Genomic DNA, 22,540 nt, shown 5'->3' on the forward strand with positions numbered 1-22,540 from the left:
TTCTTTTCCATTACGGTTTATCACAGGAGATTGGATATAGATCCCCGTGCTCCACAGTAGGAGCTTGTTGTTTATTTTATATATAGTAGTGTGTATCTGCCAATCCCAAACTCCTAATTTAGGTCCTCTTGCTTTTATTTATTTATTTATATATATTTTTTGGCTGTGCCGTGTGGCTTGCGGGATCTTAGTTCCGCGACCAGGGATCGACTCGGGGCCCCGGCAGTGAAAGCACCGAGCCCTAACCACTGGACAGCCAGGGAATTCTCAAGCCTCTTGCTTTATAAGTTTGCTTTGTGAATAGATGGTAGTCACAGGCTGGAAGCCCAGTAAGTATAAAAAGGTACATAACACAGCCTTCCTTTCCTCCTAGTCCTCTGTCCGCCCAGCTTTCCTGCCCCCTCTAGAATAAACAGCTCTGTTCAGATGCTTTACGTGCCACCAAGTTCACCTGTTTAAGAGCTGTGCAACCATCACTATAATCTAATTTTAGAACATTATCATCACCCCAAAAAGAACCCCTGTCACTCCTCATCCCTCCCCACCCCCAGCCCTAGGCTAGCACTGACCTACTTTCTGTCTCTATAGATTCGCCTACTTTGGACATCTTATAAAAACGGAATGTGCTGTTTGATGACTGCCTTCTTCCATGAGCATGTTTTTGAGGTTCATCCATGTGGTAGGGTGTCAGTACTTCACACCTTTTTTTTTTTTTTTTTAAATGATTCTTTTATTTATTTATTTATTTATTTTTGCTGTGTTGGGTCTTTGTTTCTGTGCGAGGGCTTTCTCCAGTTGTGGCAAGCGGGGGCCTCTCTTCATCGCGGTGCGTGGGCCTCTCACTATCGCGGCCTCTCTTGCTGTGGAGCACACGCTCCAGACGCGCAGGCTCAGCAATTGTGGCTCACGGGCCCAGTCGCTCCGTGGCATGTGGGATCCTCCCAGACCGGGGCTCGAACCCGTGTCCCCTGCATTGGCAGGCAGATTCTCAACCGCTGCGCCACCAGGGAAGCCCACTTCACACCTTTTTGTGGCCAAATAACATTCCGTTGTCCGGATGGACCACATTTCACTTATCCATTCATCAGTTGATGGACATTTGGGTTGTTTCTACTTTTTGGCTATTATGAACAATGCTGCTGTGAATATTCATGTACAAGTATTTGGGTGGACATGTTTTCATTTCTCTTAGGAGTGGAATTGCTGGGCCATATGGTAACTCTGTGTTTAACGTTCTGAGGAGCTGCCAGACTGCTTTCCAAAGCGGCTGTGCTGTTTTTATAATCCCGATTAACACAGGAGGGTTCCAGTTCCTCCTCATCCTCGACAACACTTGTTGTTATCCATTCGTTCATTACATCCATCCCAGCAGGTATCTCAGTGCGGTTCTGAGTTTCCCTTACAACAAATGATGTTAAGCATCTTTCTGTGTGCTTATTAGCCATTCAGATAGCTTTTTGGAAAAATGTCTCTTTAACTCCCTAACCCATTTTTAAACTGGGTTATTTGTCTTTTCATTATTCAGTTGTAAACCTTCTTTATATATTCTGGATACAAATCCCTTATCAGATATATGATTTGGAAATATTTCCTCCAAGTCGGTGGAATATCATTTTATTTTCTTGATGGTGTTCTGTGAAACACAAAAGTTTAAAATTTTTAAGAAGTCCAGTCTCTCAAGCTTCTTTTTAATCATTTGTGCATTTGGTCTCACTGCCTAACCCCAAATCATGAAGATTCACTCCTGTTTTCTTCTAAAAGCTGTTTAGTTACATTTAGGTCTATGACCCACTGTGAATTACTTTCTGTGTATGGTGTGAGTTAGGGGTCCACATTCATTCTTTTTTTTTTTTTAAGATAAATTTATTTATTTATTTATTTTTTGGCTGTGTTGGGTCTTCGTTTCTGTGCGAGGGCTTTCTCTAGTTGTGGCAAGTGGGGGCCACTCTTCATTGTGGCGCGCGGGCCTCTCACTATCACGGCCTCTCTTGTTGCGGAGCACAGGCTCCAGATGCGCAGGCTCAGTAGTTGTGGCTCATGGGCTTAGTTGCTCCGCGGCATGTGGGATCCTCCCAGACCAGGGCTCGAACCCATGTCCCCTGCATTGGCAGGCAGACTCTCAACCACTGCACCACCAGGGAAGCCCCACATTCATTCTTTTGAAGGTGGCTTACCCAGTTGTCTCAGCACCATTTGTTGAAAAGACTATCCTTTTTCCCGTTGAATCTTCTTGGTATCTTTGTTGAAAATCAATTGACCATAAATGTTAGGCTTTAGTTTTTGACTCTAAATTCTACTCTACTGACCCACGTCTGTCCTTATGCCAGTACTACACTGTCTTATTTACTGTTGGTTTGTAGTAAGCTTTGAAATTGGGAAGTGTGAGTCCTACAACTTTCAAGAGTCAACACTCTTTCAAGAGTGTTTCAGCTCTTCTGGGTCTCTTGCATTTCCATATGATTTTAGGATCAGCTTTTCAAATTTTGCAGAAAAGCCAGCTGGGAATTTGATTGGGATTGCATTGAATCTGTAGAATTATTTGGGGAGCACTGCTATCTTAACCATATTAAGTCTTTCCATCCATGAATATGGAATATTTTTCCATTTATTTAGGTCTTCTTTCAGGAATGTTTTGTAGTGTTCAATGTACAAGTTTTGTACTACTTTTGTTCAATTTATTCTGCAGTATTTTATTTAAAACACTGTTTTTGGTTTATGTTTCCTTACAGTGTTTCTTTATGTATATACTAATACCTATAAATCTAGATTAGAACTTTCTCCCTTTTTGCAGAAAGAAAGGAAGGGAGATTATAAGCCATGCTGTTATGGACCTTGTTTTGTTTTTATTTTTTTATTATTTAAATAAAATTATTTATTTGGTTGCGCCGGGTCTTAGTTGCGGCAGGCGGGCTCCTTAGTTGTGGCATGCGAACTCTTAGTTGCGGCATGCATGTGGGATCTAGTTCCCTGACCAGGGATCGAACCTGGGCCCCCTGCATTGGGAGCACGGAGTCTTAACCATTGTGCCACCAGGGAAGCTCCTTGTGTTTGTTTTTCCACTTAATATATCTCGGAGTTCTTTCTAAAGCAAAATACAGAGAGCTTCCTCACCCCTTTTCTATAGCCGCATAATAGTCCAGTGTATATAATTTACTCAGGCAATCCCCCACTGATGGACATTTGTGCTACTTCCAATCTTCTGCTATTACAAACACTGCTGCAATGAATTTATCATTTTGCACTCTGAAATAAATCCCAGAGTTTAATCACTGTATCAGCAGGTAAAAACGTCAGTCATTTTGACTAACGTTGCCAAATCTCCCCCCGTGAGGGTTATCCCTATTCCTCTCCTTCCAGAGTGAATGAGTGCCACTCTCCTTGTGACCTTTGCCAACAGGAGGTGTTATTAAACTTCTGGATTTTTAGCAATCTATTAGGGGGAAGATGGTCTCAGCGTAATTCAAATTTGCTCGTCTCTTAGGAATGAGACCAGGCAAACTTATGCTGTTCGTCCCTGTCTGTGAACTGTCTGTTCATTACCTTTGCCCAATTTTCTGTAGGGTGGCTGGCCTTTTCCTTTCTGCTTACTCTTTTTTTAATATGTGTGTTTCTCCTTTTGTATTATTTATTTATTTATTTATTTATGGCTGTATTGGGTCTTTGTTGCTGCACGTGGGCTTTCACTAGTTGTGGTGAGCAGGGGCTACTCTTCATGGCACGTACGCAGGCTTCTCATTGCGGTGGCTTCTCTTGTTGCGGAGCACGGGCTCTAGGCGTGCGGGCTTCAGTAGTTGTGGCACGTGGGCTCAGTAGTTGTGGCTCGCAGGCTCTAGAGCGCAGGCTCAGTAGTTGTGGCACACGGGCTTAGCTGCTCCACAGCATGTGGGATCTTCTCGGACCAGGGCTCAAACCCATGTCCCCTGCATTGGCAGGCGGATTCTTAACCACTGCGCCACCAGGGAAGCCCCTCTGCTTACTCTTTAGATACGAGTTGCAAATGTTTTGTTCCCGTTTTTCATTTGTCTTTGGACTTTCCTCCTTCAGCTGCTTTTTTTGCCATGCAGTTGTTTGTTTGTTTTGTGTAGTCTATTTTATCTATTTTTTATTTTACAGAGTTTGGATTTGGGGTCATAATTAGAAAGGCCTTTCATACTCCAAGGTTATAAAGAAGTTATTGAACGGTTTCTTCTCTAGACGTTTTTAAAATTTTATTCTCTTTCACACTTAAATCTTTGGGTTGTTTTTTCAATCTAGGGGAAATTATTTTCTGTGCTGTTTTCTGGCCCAATCATTTTGTGCCAAGAATCCTTTCCTCTAAGTTCTGAAAGCAAAAGCCAGGATTTCTGCTCTGCCCACCCCACCCCCCAACCTCAGGACACCTCTGCCCTGAGTCCTACTTGAAGGGAGGAGATGCAGGCAGGGGAGGGGGCAGAACAAAACTCAGACATTACACAGTGTCAACACAGCGCAAGAACGAGGGTTGCTTTCTACTCCCCATGTCTTCACTGAGGACAGCTCTCTATAAAGTATTTGGTTATTTGTGAGCATTGGCCGAGGACCTACTGTGTGCCTCGTATTACAGAAGCACTGGGTTCAGAGATGAATGAGACAGTGTAAGGAGGTAGACGGCTACACCCTCAGATGTCAAATTACAAAATAAGAAACATCACCAGGTAGAAGGTGCTCAGGCCACATGGCCATCCAGGAAGGCACACCTGAGACATCTCAGAGGATGGGTCAGGTGACACGGCAGCGTACAGGGACAAGTGTCTTTGGGAAGTTACAGTGCTTCAGCCACAAGCTGAGGTTCTGGGGGCAGTTCCCAGGCCTGGAGTGCGGATTTGCTGATTATGAAATGATTAATCCATTATAGTTTAAACCACTTTATCCAAATAACTACCACTCGGCAACCGCACCTCGGGCCAGTTCCATGCGTGTCACGCGCACGTCCTCGAGGAAACCTCCTCTGCAAAGAAGCACCCACAGTCCCCGTTTACAGAAAAGAAAACCCGAGGCTGTGCTGCCAGCCTTTCCCAAGCTGGCTGGCTGGTGACTCAGAGCTGTGCCGTCCTCCACAGGCACGGCTGCGCTCACACACATTCTGTCACTGAACCATGGGAAATCGGTTTTCAGAATGAGTCAACAGGAGGCAGGAATTACAATGGGAAGAAACGGTCATCCCCACCTTTCTCTCTTCCTCCTTCTCCCCCTCCTCCTCCTCCTCCTTCCCGATTCATAAAAGAGAGACTGTAAACGGTCACTGTAATTCTCTCATCTGTCACCCAGAATGTTGAAACTGCTGAAACTCTCTCGGACCCCCTAGCCCACCAGGTGCTCAAGGAGAGACCACCCTCTTTGCTGCCAGCTAATCCATTTGCCCCAAATGCAAAACCCTCTGCAGTTTTTCTCCCTCCTTCCTTCCTGTCTTATAAGTCCTGTCATTGCCCTGTTCACGGACAGTGGTCTAGGGGTGTCCCCTCTCACAAGTGAGTGACTATTGTAGACACAAAGTCAGAGTTATTCCCTGATTGTTGTTCACCTCAACATGACGATGTAAATTTTGTTCACAGCTGAGCCATGTGACCTCCCTGGAGTTGAAACTCCTTGGTTTTCTCTGCCTGTCTCAGTAACTCACCCACAGATCTGGGGCAGATCCAGCCTGTCAACTGGTCAAGCAGACTCGCTTATATACGGTTCCCTGTTTCCACTGGAGATGTTCCTCCCGCTTTTCTCCTATTTTAGTTGAGATAGGGCTCCCCCCTTGGCCTCCAGGCCATGTCCCAGGGACTCCCTTCACCATCATTCTGAGAATTTCTATCTTCCCCTCTTGACTGAGATGGACCCTGCTTTCCCCCCTCCTCCATCTGTTGAAAATCAACTGACCACAGATGGAGAGCTTATTTCTGGGTTCTATTCTATTCCACTGGTCTGAGTGTCTGTCTTTATTCCATTATCACACTGTTTACTTTAGCTTTGTAGTAAGTTTTGAAATCAGAAAGTATGAGTCCTCCAACTTTGTTCTTCTTCTTCGAGATTGTTTTGACTGTTCAGGGTCAAATGAATTTTTAAGATGAGTTTTTCTATTTGTGTAAAAAAGTCACTGGAATTTTGTTAGGGACTGTATTGAAACTGTAGATCACTTGCAGTGGTATTGACATCTTAACATTGTCTTTCAATCCATGAACACGGGATGTCTTTTATTTAGATCTTCTCTAATTTCAGCAATGTTTTGTAGTTTTCAGGGTATACTTCTTTCACCACCTTGGTTAAATTCATTCCTAAGTATTTTATTCATTTTTATGTCTCTGAATATGGATTTGTTTTCTTAATTTGCTTTTAGGATCGTTCATTGCAAGTATATGAAAAATGCAACTGATTTTTTGTGTTGCTTTTGTATCTGCAACTTTGCTGAATTTTTAACAGTTTTTAGTGTGTGAAATTTTTAGAGATTTTACATATAAGATCATGTCACCTATGAACAGATAATTTTACTTTCTCCTCTCCAATTTGAATACATTTATTTTTTTTTTCTTGCCTAACTGCTCTTCCAGTACTATGTTGAATTGAAGTAGTAAGAGTGGGCATTCTTGTTTTGTTACTAGTCGTAGGAGAGAAGCTTTCAGTCTTTCACCACTGAGTGTGATGTCAACTGTGGGTCTTTCATACATGGTTGTTATCATGTAGAGGAGGTTGTCTTCTATTCCTACTTTACTGAATGTTTTTATCATGAAAAGGTGCTGAATTTTGTTAAATGCTTTTTCTGCCTCAAAATGATCATGTAGTTTTTTCCTTCATTCTTGTAGTGTATTACATCTATTGATTTTCATGTGTTGAACTATTATTGCATTCTGGAAATGAATCCCACTTGGTTATAATGTATAATCCTTTTAATATGCTGTTGGATTTGATTGGCTAATATTTTGTTGAGAATTTTCACATCTATATTCACAGGGCATATTGGTCTGAAATTTTCTTTTCTTATGATGTCTTTATTAGGCTTCAACATCAGTGTAATGCTGACCTCACAGAATGAGTTAGGAAGTGCTCCCTCTTCAACGTTTTTGAAAGAGTCTGAGAAGGATTAGCTTTAATTCTTCTTTAAATGTTTGGTAGAATTCACCAGTGAAGCCATCTGGTCCTGAGCTTTTTTTTTTTTTTTTTTTAATGATCACATTCTTTTTTTAAACAAAAACTTTATTTTTGGCGGTGTTGCGTCTTCGTTGCTGTGCGCAGGCTTTCTCTAGTTGTGGAGAGCGGAGGCTACTCTTCATTGTGGTGTGTGGGCTTCTCATCGCCGTGGCTTCTCGTCGCGGAGCGTGGGCTCTAGGCACGTGAGCTTCAGTAGTTGTGGCACACAGGCTCAGTAGTTGTGGCTCACGGGCTCTAGAGTGCAGGCTCAGTAGTTGTGGCGCATGGGCTTAGTTGCTCCACAGCACGTGGGATCTTCCCAGACCAGGGCTCAAACCCGCGTCCCCTGCATTGGCAGGTGGATTCTTAACCACTGCGCCTCCAGGGAAGCCCTGGTCCTGGGCTTTTTGTTGGGAAGTTTCTTATTACTGATTCAATCTCTTTACCTGTTATAGGTCTATTCAGATATTCTTTCTTCATGTATCAGTTTTTGTAGATTGTATGTTTCCAGGAATTGTCCATTTATTTAGATTACCTGATTTGTTGGTGCACAATTGTTCACAGTACTCTCTTATAATCGATAAAATATGTACCAATGCCCCACTTTCATTTCTGATTTTAGTAATATGAGTTTTGTCTCTTTTCCTTAGTCAATCCAGCTAAGGGTTTGTCAGTTTTGTAAATCTATTCAAAAACCCAACTTTTGGCTTTGTTAATTTTCTCTATTATAGTTTTTCTTTTTAATTTATTATTATTATTATTTTAATCAATTCTTTCTATCTTTATTTGGCTGCATCAGGTCTTAGTTGCGGCATGCAGGATCTTGGCCACAGCACGTGGGCTCTTTGTTGTGGTATGCGGGCTCCAGAGTGTGCGGGCCCAGCAGTTGTGGCACGCAGGCTTAGTTGCCCCATGGCATGTGGGATCTTAGTTCCCCAACCAGGGACTGAACCTGTGTCCCCTGCATTGGAAGGCGGACTCTTAACCACTGGACCACCAGGGAAGTCAGCTTTTTCCAGCTGACTTACAGCTTTTCTATTACAGCTTTTCTATTCTCTTTTTTCTTTATCTCCGCTCTAATCTTTCCTTATGCTTGCTTTGGGTTTAGTTTGCTTTTCTTTTTCTAGTTCCTCATGGTATACAGATAGGTTAAGATCTGAGAAATTCTTCTTTAGTGTACCCATTTATACCTATAAATTTCCCTCTTAGCATTACATTCACTGTATCCCATAACTTTTGGTACGTTGTGTTTTCATATTCATTTATCTCAAGATATTTTCTAATATCTCTTGTGATTTCTTCTTTGACCCATTGGTTAAGAGTGTGTTGGGGGGAATTCCCTGGTGGTCTAGCAGTTAGGACTCTTTGCTCCCAATGCAAGGGGGCCGGGTTCAATCCCTGGTCTGGGAACTACATCCTGCATGCTGCAACGAAGATCCAGTGTGCTGCAACGAAGACCCGGCACAGCCAAATAAATTAAAAAAAAAAAAAAAAAAGTGTGTTGTTGAAGTTCCACATATTTGTGAACTTTCCAATTTTCCTTCTCTTATTGGCTTTTAGTTTCATTCCACTTTGATCAGAAAAGATTCTTTGAATTACTTTAACCTTTTAGAACGTATTAAGACTTGTTTTGTGACCTGATATATAGTCTGTCCAGGAGTATGTTCCAGGGACGCTTCAGAAGAATGTGTAGTCTGCGTCGCTGAGTACGGTGTTGTGTATGTGTCCGTTATATGGTTGCTTTACAGAGTTGCTCAAGTCATCTTGTCCTCACTGATCTTTTGTCCAGTTCTCCTACCCACTACTGAAAGTGGGGCATCGAAATATCCAAATATTGTCATAGAATTGTCTATTTCTCCCTTCAATTCCGTCAACTTTTGTTTCATATGTTTGCACTCTGTTGTCACACACGTGTTTATAATTGTTAAATCTTCTTGCTGTATCGAACTTTTTCTTTAATATATTTATTTATTTTTGGCTGTGTTGGGTCTTCATTTCTGTGCGAGGGCTTTCTCCAGTTGCGGCGAGTGGGGGCCACTCTTCATCGCGATGCGCGGGCCTCTCACTGTCGCGGCCTCTCCCGTTGCGGAGCACAGGCTCCAGACGCGCAGGCTCAGTAGTTGTGGCTCACGGGCCTAGTTGCTCCACGGCATGTGGGATCTTCCCAGACCAGGGCTCGAACCCGTGTCCCCTGCATTAGCAGGCAGATTCTTAACCACTGCGCCACCAGGGAAGCCCCTGTATCAAACTTTTAATCAATATATCTTGTCTTTGTCTCTTGTAACCTCTTTTGATTAAACTACTTTCTCTTATAATAATATAGACACCTCAGCTCTCTTTTGGTTATTATTTGCATGGACGATATTTGTCCATTGTTTTACTTTCAAGCTCTTGTGTCCTTTCATCTAAAGTAAGTCTCTTGTAAACAAGATATAGATGAATACTGTTTTTTTAATCCAATCTCCCAGTCTCTGCCTTTTGTAATAGCAGAGTTTAGTCCATTTACAGTAATATGATTACTGAAAAAGGAGTTACTTCTGTCATTTATCTATGTGTTTTCTGTATGTCTTATGTTTTCTGTTCCTCAGTTCCTCCACTACTGACTTTTCTTTTGGATTTAGTTGATTACTTGTAGTGTGCCTTTTTTATTCCTTTTTTCTTTCAGTTTCTGTATGTTTTTAGTTATTTTTTCTAAGTGATTACCCTGAGGATTACAATTAATGTCTTAAACCTCTAACAACTGAGTTTCAATAATACTTAGTTTCAGTAGTGTACAAACACTGTTCTATATCTCTGTCCCTTCCTATTGATATTGATATTGTCATAGATTACCTTTACCAGTGCTCCTTATTTTTTCTTATGACTTCAAGTTACTGTCTAGTGCACTTTCATTTCAGCATGAAGGACGACTCCCTTTAGCATTTCTTGTAGGACAGGTCTACTGGTAACAAACTCTCTCAGCTTTTGCTTATCTGGAAATGTCTTAACTTCTCCTTCATTCCTGAAAGATAGCTTTGCCAGATATGCAATTCTTGGTTGATAGTTTTTTTTTTTTTTTCCTTTTTGGACTTTAAATGTAACAGCTCACTTCTAGCCTCCATGATTTCTGAGGAGAAACCAGCTATTAATTTTATTGAGAATCCCCTGTATATGACAACTGTTTCTTTGCTGCTGATTTCACAATTCTCTCCTCTTTGGGTTTCCACAACTTTATTACAGTGTGTCTCAATGTGGGCGTCATTGAGTTTATCCTGCTTGTTCACTGACATTCTCAAACATGTATATTCATGTCTTTCCTAAGATTTGGGAAGTCTCCAGCCATTATTTCTTCAAATATTTTCTCTCTCTCTTCTCTTTGAAATTCCTATATGCAAACAGTGTTACATTTGATGGGCTCCCACGAGTCCCTCAGGTTCTGTTTATTTTTTCTCATTCTTTTAAATTTCTGCTTCCTATTCTAAATAATTTCAATAGTCTTATCTCCAGGTTCACTGATCGTTTCCTTCTGGCTGCTCAGATCTGCTACTGAACCCCTCTAGGGAGTCTTTTCATTTCAGTTACTGGACTTCTCAATTCCAGAATTTCAGTTTGTTTCCATTTTTTAATAGATTATTTAGAGTGGTTTGAGGTTCACAGAAAAATGGAATGGAAATTACAGAGAATTCCCATATACCCCGTCCCCAAACATGCACAGCCTCCCTCACTATCAATATCCTGCACTAAAGTGGCACATCCACTACAATTGAGTAACTATATTAATACATCATTATTGTCCAAACTCCATAGTTTACACTGGGGTTCACTCTCGGTGTTGTACTTTCCATGGGATTTGACAAATGTATAATGAATGACTTGCATCCACCATGACAGTATCATACAGAACAGTTTCACTGCTCTGTATAATCCCCTGTGCTCCACCTTTCTCTCTCCCTCCCCCATAACCCCTGACAACCACTGATCTTTCTTCTGTTTCCAGAATGTCACAGAGCTGGGATCATACAGCGTGGAGCCTTTTTAGCATGGCTTTTCTCAGTCACATGCATTTAAGATCTCTCCACGTCTTTTCATGGTTTGAGAGCTCATTTCTTTTTAGTGCTGAATAAATTCCATTGTCTGGATGCCACAGTTTATTTATCAGTTCACCTACTAAAGGGCATCTGGGTTGCTTCCAAGTTTTGGTTCCTTTTTTTACAACCTCTATCTCTTTATTCATATCCTCATTTTGTTCTTACATCATTTTCCTGATCTCCTTTAGTTCTTTGTCTGTGGTTTCCTGTAGCTCATGGAACATATTTAAGACAGTTGATTTAACATCTTTGACTAATATTTCCAATGTCTAGGCTTCCTCAGGGATGGTTTCTGTCAAATTCTATTTTTCTGTGAATGTGCCATATTTTCCTGTTTCTCTGTATGTTTTGTAAGTTTTTTGAGAACTGAACATTTTGAGCATTACATTGTGGTAAGTCTGGAAATTTAACTCTCTCACTCCTCCGGGATTGCTGAATTTTTTGCTGCTGAGAGCTGGAGTCTGTTTGTGACTCTTCCAAACTATTTTTGCGAAGTATGTATTCCTTGTGTGTGGTCACCAAAGTTTCTGTTCCTTCGTCTCTGCAGTCAGCCAGCGACCTGACAAAGATTTCCCTAAATGTGTGACTCCCCAAATGGGGGGCAGTAGATCTCTGTCAATCCCCTGGGAGCCACTTCAGCCCAGGGAGGCTGAAACAATGACCACCACCCTCTGTGTTGGCTCCTCAGTGATCAAAAGCGGCAACCAGCGATTAGAACCCACAATCCCAACATTCAGAGGACAAGGTCCTTACAGCCCATCCAGGTCCCGGCAAGTTGCCCCAGGGACATGAGCAGCCACCAACCCACGACAGGCTGAAAGGCACCAAACTCCCCAAATCTACCAGCCTCTTTGCCCGACTGTCCTGTGGACAACCCCAGAGCTCCAATATCGTTACTTCAGCCGAGGCTGCCAGCTTGATGGCCGTTAGGGGAGAAGCAGGTCGCTGGGGCCGAGGCTGCCAGCTTGATGGCCGTTAGGGGAGAAGCAGGTCGCTGGGGCCGAGGCTGCCAGCTTGATGGCCGTTAGGGGAGAAGCAGGTCGCTGGGGCCGAGGCTGCCAGCTTGATGGCCGTTAGGGGAGAAGCAGGTCGCTGGGGCCGAGGCTGCCAGCTTGATGGCCGTTAGGGGAGAAGCAGGTCGCTGGGGCCGAGGCTGCCAGCTTGATGGCCGTTAGGGGAGAAGCAGGTCGCTGGGGCTTCCTCCTGGCCATCTTCCCTGGCATTGCTCTCACGCCCCCGCTTTGATTTGAAACGTCCACAGAGTTCCTAACTCACAGAGCCCTCCCTGTAGGTGACCTGCTTGTTCTCAAGGAGGCTTTAGAATCTCCTCCAAGTCTCTGTTGCTCCTGAATTTCACGATGGTGGGTCTTGGTTTGAGAGAATTTATTGTGCAGGACACCTGATTGGCTCTTTGAATCTGGAGGCTGTCTTTCAAATCTGTTTTCTCTGGAACTCCCATCAGTCAACCTCCGGACCTCCTGATAGAATTCCGTATTTTTCATATCTTTTCTGATTTTCTGGGATATTTCTTCAATTACATCTTATAACCCTTCGACAGATGTTTTTATTCTGGCTATTATATTTTAAAATTTCTAGTCATTCTTATTTGTTCTATGCATACAATTCTTTAAAAGTAGCACATCACTGAGAATTCCCTGGCAGTCCAGTGACTGAGACTCCACACTTTCACTGCTGAGGGCCCGGGTTTGATTCCCGGTTGGGGAACTAAGATCCCACAAGCCGGAAAAAAAAAAAAAAAAATTAGTACACCATTCTTTCTCGTGGATATAAAAGTTCTCTTCTCTTTCTAAGGATGTCTCGTTGTCATCTTGTAGTTTTCTTCTGTTCCCTGCATTGTCTCTATTGGCACTGGGTGGATTTCTTCTGCTTGCATCATCCAAGGTCTCTTTCATGCAGAGGTGGTGCTCCAATATCAGGTGACCCTTGGCTGCGGTTCACAGTTCACACTGAGGCACTAATAGCTGATTGGAAGTTCTGGGTAAATGGACGGGGTTTTCACACAGAAGCTTTGCTCTAGTGGTCAGGCAGCAGCGTGGTCATTTTCTTGAAAGACTCTCCCAGTCAGTGCCTCCAGGGCTTTTCCTTTGGGTCAGTTTTTCCAGAGCAGAGTCTTCTGGTTTCCTGCCAGTTGCAGGATGGGGGAGGACACATCTTTTACAAACCTGGCCACAGCGCTCCTGAGGTATGGCTGGGGGAAGAGTGGACCTCACTGCCACCCCTCCTCAGCTGTGTCTGAGGAGACCCCAACCTCCTGCTCAGGTGGGTGAGGGGCCGTCACCTGCCTGGGGTCAAGCCCTCTTTATGTAAGTCTCCATCCAACCCTATTTCACTGCTCTGCCCTCCCATCCCCCACAGTCAGAGGCCCTAGTGCCCCAGTTCCAGGAGGTTCCCAGCATTCGGTGACTCAATTCCGCTTCCTCCCCGTGAGCTTCAGCCGAGAGGGATCTTCAGCTGAAGCCTGTCGACCCAGGCCCTCTGCGTTCCGCTTCCAAAACATGGCTGACACCTGTCCCCTGCTGCAGTCACTTCTTCCATCTTTGAGGACAACTATCTTTTCCTGCCCTTTCAGTTTGGTTTCAAGAGGGAAGGAGGATAAACCCAGGTGGTTAAGCTGCCGGGTCGAGTGGGAGCCGCTGGTCTTTCCTCAGTGGACTTCCATCAAAGAATAAACAAGTGCCTCAAAAAATGTTTAAAAGAAGTCGTTGGGGAGGAAAATGCCATGAAATTAGGCAGAAAATTACCGAAGACTCAGCAACACACAACCATCTGGAATGAGTCCCAGATGCCTTGCAGAGCCAAAGAATCCAGACATGAAAGTTCAAGAACAGGCAGTACCAGCAGCCTATGGCCCTGTGGCGTTCAAACTCAGAACAGAAGTTACCTCTGGGAGTGGATGTTGGGTGGGAGAGGCCCATGGGAGTCATCAGGGTGCAAGAAATGTTCACCACCTTGACGTGGTGGTCGTGACACAGGTGTGTACACGTGGAAAGATTTGTCAAGCTGTACTGTGTGTCTCACATCTCAGCAAAAGAGCAAGGGAAGGAAACGGACATTTATTGAGTGCTTGCTGTTTGCTAGGCACTGGCTAGGTCTGCTTTTCTAATTCATTCATTTAATGAGCACCTACTATGTCCTGGGCACTATCTAGGTTCTGAGGACCCAGCAGCAAACAAAACAATTAGCATCTATGCCTGCGTGATGCTCCCAGTTAATGGGGAGACAGTATCAAATAATTGCATCACGAAAGTCAAGTGACAACAGTGACAAGAGCACATCAGAGTGCAGAAGAAGGGGCAAGTCCCAATCCGGGGAGGGAGGGTGTCAGAAAGGCTTCCCTGAAGAAACGAAGTTGCAACAGAGATCTGAGGGGTCAGGAGAAAATGACCAGTCGTGGAGCAGGAAGAGCATGGGGTGCAAAGGGACCAGCACGTGCAAAGACCCCGTGGCAGGAGGCGTGTGCATGTTCATGAGGGCAGAGAACAGGGCCGAGCAGGGCTCCGCTGATGCCAGAGGGGCCTCAGAACTGCCGTGCCCCAGACGGGAAACTGAGGCTCAGGGTGTCAGCCCCGGGATGCCCAGCAAGTACAACTGGGGGAGAAACCAACTTTGTCTGTTCCCCCTAGGGAACGTGAGCGGGAGAGGCCGCCTGGGCTCCGGCCTCCAGTGGTGCCAGCTGCCCTCACGTTCCCTGCCTCTCAGCCCCACAGGGCCTGCGGCTGGGGGTGGCCATGAAGCCCTGCCCCGAAGAGCAGTACTGGGACCCGCTGCTGAACACCTGCGTCTCCTGCAAAACCATCTGCAGCAATCAGAGCCCACGCACCTGTGCAGCCTTCTGCAGTGAGTCCTGGGGCCCGAGCCTGGGCTGGAGGCCCCTCCTGCCCCCGGAGGTCCCCCTGGCCTGCACTCGGGGCCTGAGAAGGGGTGGAGGGAGACGGGAGACGGACAGTGTGCCACCTTCTACCTTTCCACCCTCCTACCCTCCTTGCAGCTTCCCAAGCATGCTCCTGTTCCTTCCTGCCTCAGGGCCTTTGCACAGGGATGCATTTCCCCACCTTCTCCCCTGGGCTCCCTCCTATCCGACCTTCAGGTCTCAGCCCCAAATCAAGAGGTCCTCTCTGATTGCCGGATGGAAAGTGGGCCCTCCTTCATCATTCTCTGCTCTTTCTTCTGAAACTTTTTATTATAGAAATTAGGACAGAGAGAGAGGACAGCATGATAAACCTGTCTACCCATCAGCAGCTTTAGAAATTCCACCTTTTCAGTCCCCAGTTTTTTTACTTGTGTATTTTAAAGCCAATCCAAGAACTCGTATCATTTTACCTGTAAATACTGGATCACGAATCCCTAACACATAAGGGCCTTTAAAATATAACCTCAATATTTTATCACCCCCAGCAATAATTCCTTAATATCATCTGCACTCAGGCCATATCCAGTTTTCTCTAATTGTCTTGAGAAGTGTCTTTTGCTTGCTTTTTCATAACTTGCTCTTTCCCTGGTGGAACTTATCACAGCTTGTACCACACGTTCTTTCCTGTGTGTTCATGTGTCTCAACCACCCGACTGAGAGCTCAATTCCTTTCTTAAGCCTAGCACAGTGCCTGACACATAGTAAGTGCTTCATAAAAACTGGCTGAGTGGGGCTCAGAGAGGCTGAGTGACTTGCCCAAGATCACACAGCACAATAGTGGAAGAGTTAGGATTTGAACAACTTTCTGAGTCTGCAACACCATGGCTCTGAGCCACTATCCATTAATGAGGTGGACATTCACTGTGCTGACCCACAAACCCCTGGAAAGAGGAATCTGACAGACCCTTCAAGGAGGTTATTAGCTAGTGGGAGAAATGACTCCACTTCATGGTAAAAAGGTGAACTACCATAAAATGCCACAGCTGGGAGAGACCACGTCCAGCTGATGGGTTGGGGAGCAAGGAAGTTTTCTGGTAGGAAACGCCACCTGAGATGGATTGTTAAGAGTCCGCAGATGCAGAAGTCAGATGAGGGGGAACGGCACCCCTGGAGGAGGGACCAGCGTGGACAAAGGCACGGAGGCAGGAAAATACAACAGGGAATATGGAGGCCCAGAGGGGAGGTTGTGAGGTCAGGCAGTGAGGGCTGGTGGTCTGCGGAGCTGTCACCTGCACAGCCACATGGGGGTTCCCAAGGAGGAGAGGAGGTCACGGCAAGCCCGGGGACACTGCTGCCATCAGGCTAACTCCACCTCGTGAGTGTCAGGGTCAGGAGGGTCCAGGGCCACAGCAGGGTAAGGGCAAGGGGTGGTCACTGGTCCTGACAGGATCACCCAAGTCTTCCCTGAGGTCCCAAATGCATGCCTTCCTGGTTTTGTCTTCTACTCTGAAAAGGATGTAAGTGTTGGCGTGTTTGCATCGCAAAGAGGCACAAGTGAATGTTCTATTTAAACCTTGAGCATTATTCATTATGTGTCAGGCACTGTGCTGGGGACTTCAAATCCTCGTAACAACCGTAAGAAATCACCATTGTTATAATTATTCCTCTCCTGGAAAACAGGAGACTGAGGTACGGAGGGGCCAAGCCCACCACGTGAAGTGGCGGCCCAAAGCTTCCCCAAGCCCGCGTGGCTTCAAGGTCTGGGTCCTTGGCCTCTGTCTTGTGCTGCCTCCAAAATGCGCCCTGAAAACCTGCATGCGAGTCACATTTTCATATGAATGAATCTTAGAGACAAGGGAAACCTGCCCTGTCAAAGTGTAGGTTTCTGTATGACACTCAAAACTGCCCTCTCCAGCAAGTGTGAATGGGCTTCAGTTTGCTTGGCTTCTGCCCCTTGGCACTGATGTCTGGTTAAGCTCCTGAAATTCTCATTTATTATTAAGACAGAAAAAACACTATTAATTTGAGCTTTCTCATCTTCCTTCCAGTCCCCTTCCCCAACTTGCTAAGGCAGATTCTGGCTTTGTTCTCCATTCTTTATGTTTATATGAAATATGTTTCTCCCTTATGAGGTGTGAAAAACCCAAGTAAAGAAGTTATGTAACAATGTAATAACTTAAAAGATAACTAGAAAACCCTTATACAGTTAGTACTAAGAAATGCTCTTTTAAATAATATATAGGTCAAAGAAGAAATAATAGTGAAAAATAAAAACATTCTAAACTAGGTATAGAAAAAATACTACATGTCAAAATGTGTGTTGTGCAGCTAGAACAGTACTTAGAGGACAACGTATAGTCTTACATTTGCATACTGGAAGAGGGCTTGGATTACCCCAGAACTGCTTTTGGGGGACTAGACTAGGATTTTTTTTAACTTTGATACCCTTTGAGGCCAGACCCCCAGTTCCTGCCTGTGTCTGTCACCCAGCAGCATCACGCATCTCTGTCTCCCAGAGTCACTCAGCTGCCGCAAAGAGCAAGGCAGGTACTATGACCAGCTCCTGGGGGACTGTATCAGCTGTGCCTCCATCTGTGGACGTCACCCCAAGCAATGCACACACTTCTGTGAAAACAAGTTCAGGAGTCAAGTGAACCTCCCACCAGAGGTCAGGAGACAGCGGACCGGAGAGGCCTTGACCCGGGCAGACAACCTAGGGAGGTACCAGGGATCAGAGCACAGAGGCTCGGATGTGGGTCCAGGTAAGCCACCTAAGGTTGGCCTGCGCGGTGTCCAAGGGTCAGAGTGGGTGGAAGGCAGGCACCAGGCCTCAATAAGGAGAGGCTGCAAAGCAGGAAGTCCAGTGCAGGCAAATGGCCAGAAACCAGGGGGGTGGGGGGATCATCACAGGATAGAAAAAAAAAAATTAGGCAAAGTTTACCGAAGTCTGTGGGCAAGAAGGAAGCAAAAGAAGAAAAAAGACCTGACAGTTCGGAGTCTCATAATGGTGGCTGAATGAATTCTTAGAACACAGGGCAGCGAGTGGACAGCACAGCTAACCTGTGAGCAAGACCCCCAATCCATTTAGAGGCAATGGAGACTTCCCAAGAATGAGAAGGAACAGTACTACCAAAAAAGCTCACAGTGGAGATGGGCCTCCTTAGATATGTGAGGGGTCCCTTGAACTGGGCACCTACTAAGTGCCGAGCACTGGAAATGACCTAATTAATCCTCCCAGAAAACACCTCGTGGCTCAGCTACTCTGCTCTGTGGTGTCAGAAAGGACGGGGCTTGGGTGGGGATGTGGACCCGCAAACACTTGATATTTACGGTGCTCTTGGTCTGCCAGGCACTGGCTGGTTTTCCTCCTTTTCTGTGACTTTGCTCATGACATCACTTCCATGAGAACAGGCTTCGTGTGTCCTGATAACGAAATGCCCAGCCTGGTTCTTCTCGGTTAGACTGTTGTCTCTTACTCTGTTCTGCTCTCCTGTCAGTAAGCTGCTGCCATGTAACAAATAGCCCCCAGATTCCATGGCGTGTTATTCCTCATGGCGTAGGGCTTAGCTGGAGTCAGCTGGAGGGGCTCTGCTCCTGAGTCTCTCGTCCTCCCCTGGGACCAGCGGGTGGGCAGGAACATCAGAGGTGACACACGGGCCTCTGAACCTCTCGGCCAAGAGCTGGCACCCATCATGTGCTGCATCCTATCCCTCCAGTGCAAAGCCAGCCAGATTCAAGGCGGGGGAGACAGACCCCACTCTCGGCTGGAGGAGAGGCGAAGGATTTGTAGCCGTGGGGGGTTTGTGGCCGGTTGTTATCCAGCACAGCCTCTCGTGAGAGCAAGTGCAGATTCACACACAGAGGGCGTGGATACGGGGGGAGGCGGTGACGAACGGAACCACAAGGGGGGGCTGCTCTCCAAGGTCTGGTGACCCCCACACCTGCCCTGCAGTCAATGATGTATTTGACTCTTCCAGCCAAACCCAGAACCCCGTCCACCTCCGATGCCACAGATTCCCCTTTACAGACAGAGAAACTGAGTCTTAAAACCTGGAGAGTCAGTGCACAGCTGAGCAGGGACTCGGGCCCGGCCTGCGGGTTCCAAAGTTTGTCCGCTCTGCAAGAGCCAAACCCCAGAACAGTGTTCTGTGGCACCGTGGCCCACTTAGGGGGACCTGTTGCCAGTGTGACACCATTAGCCCTTCCTGCCTGTGACCACCAGCCAAGCCCCCTCCCCAAAGGGTCCCCTGGGGTGGACCCTCCAGGTACAAATCCCCCAGGAAGTGTGGACAGACATTCCAGGAGCCAGTGGGGTCAGTGTGACCACGTCTGAGCTGCAGCAGCCGCTGTCCCAGTCATTCCAGGGTGCGGCCTCCCCAGCCTCGGGGGCTGGGTGATGCCTTGCCGTACCTGCCCCTGCCCCGCGTCCCTCTGGAGGTCTGGGGCTTACGTGTGTCCCGCTGTGTCCTGACACCTGGGCGTGCAGGTGGGGCGAGAGCTGGGTGTGGTGAGGCCTGTGAACAGGAAGTGCCGGGCCCACACCCTGGGTGTCAAGGGCAGGGCGTGCAGGACACTGCCCGTGGCAGCGGGGCTGCCCTGTCCCCGCCACTCACTCCCCGCCCTGCCAGCCCCCACCTCGGCCCCTCCACGTCTCTCGGAATGGCCGTTCCTTCATTTGACGGTAACTGTGGAGGGCTCAGTTGTGCCTGCGGGGCGGGTGCAAGAGTCAGGCAGACCCTGTCACTGACCCCACGGAAGTCACAGTCTGATGGGAGAGACAAGACAAATGATTGAGTAACCTCAGTGCGTGGCGACGACATCCCCCAGCCAGGGTGCGATGGGGCGAGGAAGGTTTCCCCGAGGAGAGGCCTTCAAGGCAGACTGGGGGCCAGACCCCTGGTTCCATCTCCCACCAACTGTGTGACCTTGAGCAAGTCACTTAACCTCTCTGAGGTTAAGTATTTCCGTAAGACTGAGATCATCTGCCTTCACGGGGTTGCTGCGCTGCTGTCAGGATCAGCACGAAGTAACTGCTCATTTAAAAGGAAAGCATACATCTAAGAGACGGCGGGGAGAAAGGTGTTCCAGGTAGAGGGCACAGCATGTGCAGGTGCTGGGAGGGGCTGGGAGCGGAAACACACGGATTCTCTGTGGACAGGGTACAGCCACTGCTAGTATCACTGGGGCTGCGACTGCTACAAACAGGGGAGCAAAGGCTAAGTTTTAGTGAAAATTAAGGTTTGCTTTTCTTATCCGAGCCCACGGAGCCCCCAGGCCCTATTCAAGGGCCTCCTGGGTCCCGGGTTCAGAGCTCTGGGTGGCGTGAGCACGGCTGACCTGGGACGTCTCCATACTCTATCTCCCTGTCCCCACTGGGGACAGTCAGCCCGGCACCCCCCTCACAGGGCTCTTGCGGGGCCTCAGTGACCCTGGGCCTTGATGCTCCAGATCCTTAACTTGATTACATCTGCAAAGGCTTTTTCCCCAAATCAGGTCATAAGGTCCCACGTGCAGGTTACCAGGCCCCTCGTGGGAGGGTGATACCTGCCTTGGGAGCACATCCTGCATGGCGGCCTGAGGGTTGGTCTTGTCTCTGGCTTTTTATCTCAGGGTGTGGAGCGTTTTCTCTCCACACACGCCCCGCCCCCCACCGCCCCCAACGGTTGCAAGAGATGTCACCGTGCCTGCTGCCCCAGGCCCCCTCTTCATCCCCAGGGCTGAGGCCAGGGAAGGGGGGCAGAAAGCCTCGGGAGCCCACCTCACCCCTCCCCTGACCTGCCTGCTCGCTGGGCTGGGGCCATGGGGATGCTGGCGGAACGTTCCACTGGGTCCAGCTGCTACCAACAGCGCGGAGGCCGGAGCGTCTGCCCCATTTCACCAGGAGGCAGGCCTGACCGTGAGAAGGGGTGGCCGCAGGGCCCAGGCTCAAAACTTGTCCTGCCTCGGCTACACCAAGGCCCCTCAGGACAGGTCACAGCACTGCCCGCCTGGCCAGCCCGAGCTCCAGCCCAGCAGCAGCAGCAGCAGTCGGGGAAATCCTGTTTCTAGGCGAGATTGACTCTGAAAACAGTACAAGCACGGAACAAATCTAATGGAAAACCCACTTGGAAATAAACCATCCGCGGTGCCCCCTGGTGGCGGTGCTCAGAACTGCACCACAGGCCTGGCTCTCAGGCAAGGACAGAGTTCACATCCTTTCCCTACTGAAGCCCCTGCACCCACTGTGGTCAGCAGACAGGGAGGCACTGGGCAAGGCCGCTCCGCTCAGGGGCCAGGTCACTGAGGGCCGACAGAGGGCAGCGACCGAGCTTGCAGACCTGAACAGCTGGCGATTGAACAGAGGAAGCAGAGCGGTGGCTGGGGACCCCGTCCCCCCACCTGGCCAGCCTCTGACTCGGCTTTAACAAGCGAGGCAGCCAGCATTCTCCTCGCCATACCCGTTTGGAAAGGACGACACACACGGATCATGACGGAAGAAAGAAGGTATTTAAAAGCGAGGTTTGGGGAAAGTCTCTCCCCAGGAGCAACGCCTGCTGCAGTCTGGGATTGTCGGTTCCCACACGCTCCTGTCTAAGCATATTTCACACCAGGCAGAATCCCAAGCGCCCACCTCTCTCTCCCTTTTCACTTCCTGCTCCTGAGGTTCAACCCATCTCAGGACCCACCACGTAGCTGGTCTCCGGCTCTCACTGTAAACAAAGCCCAGCAAATGCCTGCATCCACGTGCCTAGGAGTGAAGGTCGTTAGGTCCACAAGACTGGAAAGGGCGTGTCCGTGTGGGCAGGTGGTTGCACGTGGCCCTCAGAGGAGACCACCCCACTCAGATGTGCCTGTGTCGCCAGCCTGGGACAGAGGTGGAAGGCGACATCTTTCGCAGTTTTAACTGCACCTCTCCTCTGGATCCAGGGCCTTTGCAGAGCATGTTCTAGGAGCGGGTCACCGGGCAGGAACTGATTCCATTTCCCTCAGGAAGCCCCAAATCACCCTCCTCACGTGGTGGCTCAGGGCGCCCGGGAGAGCAGAGCAGAGGCTGCCAGGCCTCCTCATGGCACAGGCCAGGCCCTGCGTCCCCTCTACTGCGTACTGCTGGGTGCAGGGGGGCCCGGCCCAGCCCGACTTGAAGGGCAGGAATCAAGGACCATCTCTGAATGCCAGCAGCCAGCCTCGAGGTAGTCTGTGTTAGAATTCAGCTGAAAACACCTGAAATATGCAGACGTTTGGTTTCAAATCCACCCGGCAGTTCACTGTGTACTTAGCAGCGTCTGGTAGCTGGCAATTCCACCTCCCGTGTGAAGGCTGCCAGCCTCTCCCCCGCTAATCCGGCCAGGACGATGGTTCTATTTTATCCCAGGGACGCGAAGGAACCGGTGAGCAGATGGGGGCCCGGGAGCTGGGACACACGGATGTCGCCGGCCCGGGGTGGCGCCAACAGCCCACCCAGAGCTCTGTGAACGTCAGGGTGGCACCAGCCAGC

At 47.8% G+C, this 22,540-nt stretch overlaps 1 protein-coding gene across 3 annotated transcripts in view; it reads left to right on the plus strand.

The window, feature by feature from the left end:
* TNFRSF13B (TNF receptor superfamily member 13B) overlaps positions 1–22,540 on the plus strand; it is a 58,182-nt gene that overhangs the window by 29,270 nt on the left and 6,372 nt on the right. For all 3 annotated transcript variants that reach the window (XM_082442912.1, XM_082442913.1, XM_082442914.1), the window contains exons 3-4: positions 14,916–15,053; positions 17,583–17,828. In XM_082442912.1, coding sequence (XP_082299038.1) covers positions 14,916–15,053; positions 17,583–17,828 — 384 coding nt within the window. The remainder of the gene's footprint in view (positions 1–14,915; positions 15,054–17,582; positions 17,829–22,540) is intronic.

Source organism: Balaenoptera physalus (assembly GCF_965194825.1).
Source record: "Balaenoptera physalus genome assembly, chromosome: 20".
Taxonomy (NCBI): domain Eukaryota; kingdom Metazoa; phylum Chordata; class Mammalia; order Artiodactyla; family Balaenopteridae; genus Balaenoptera; species Balaenoptera physalus.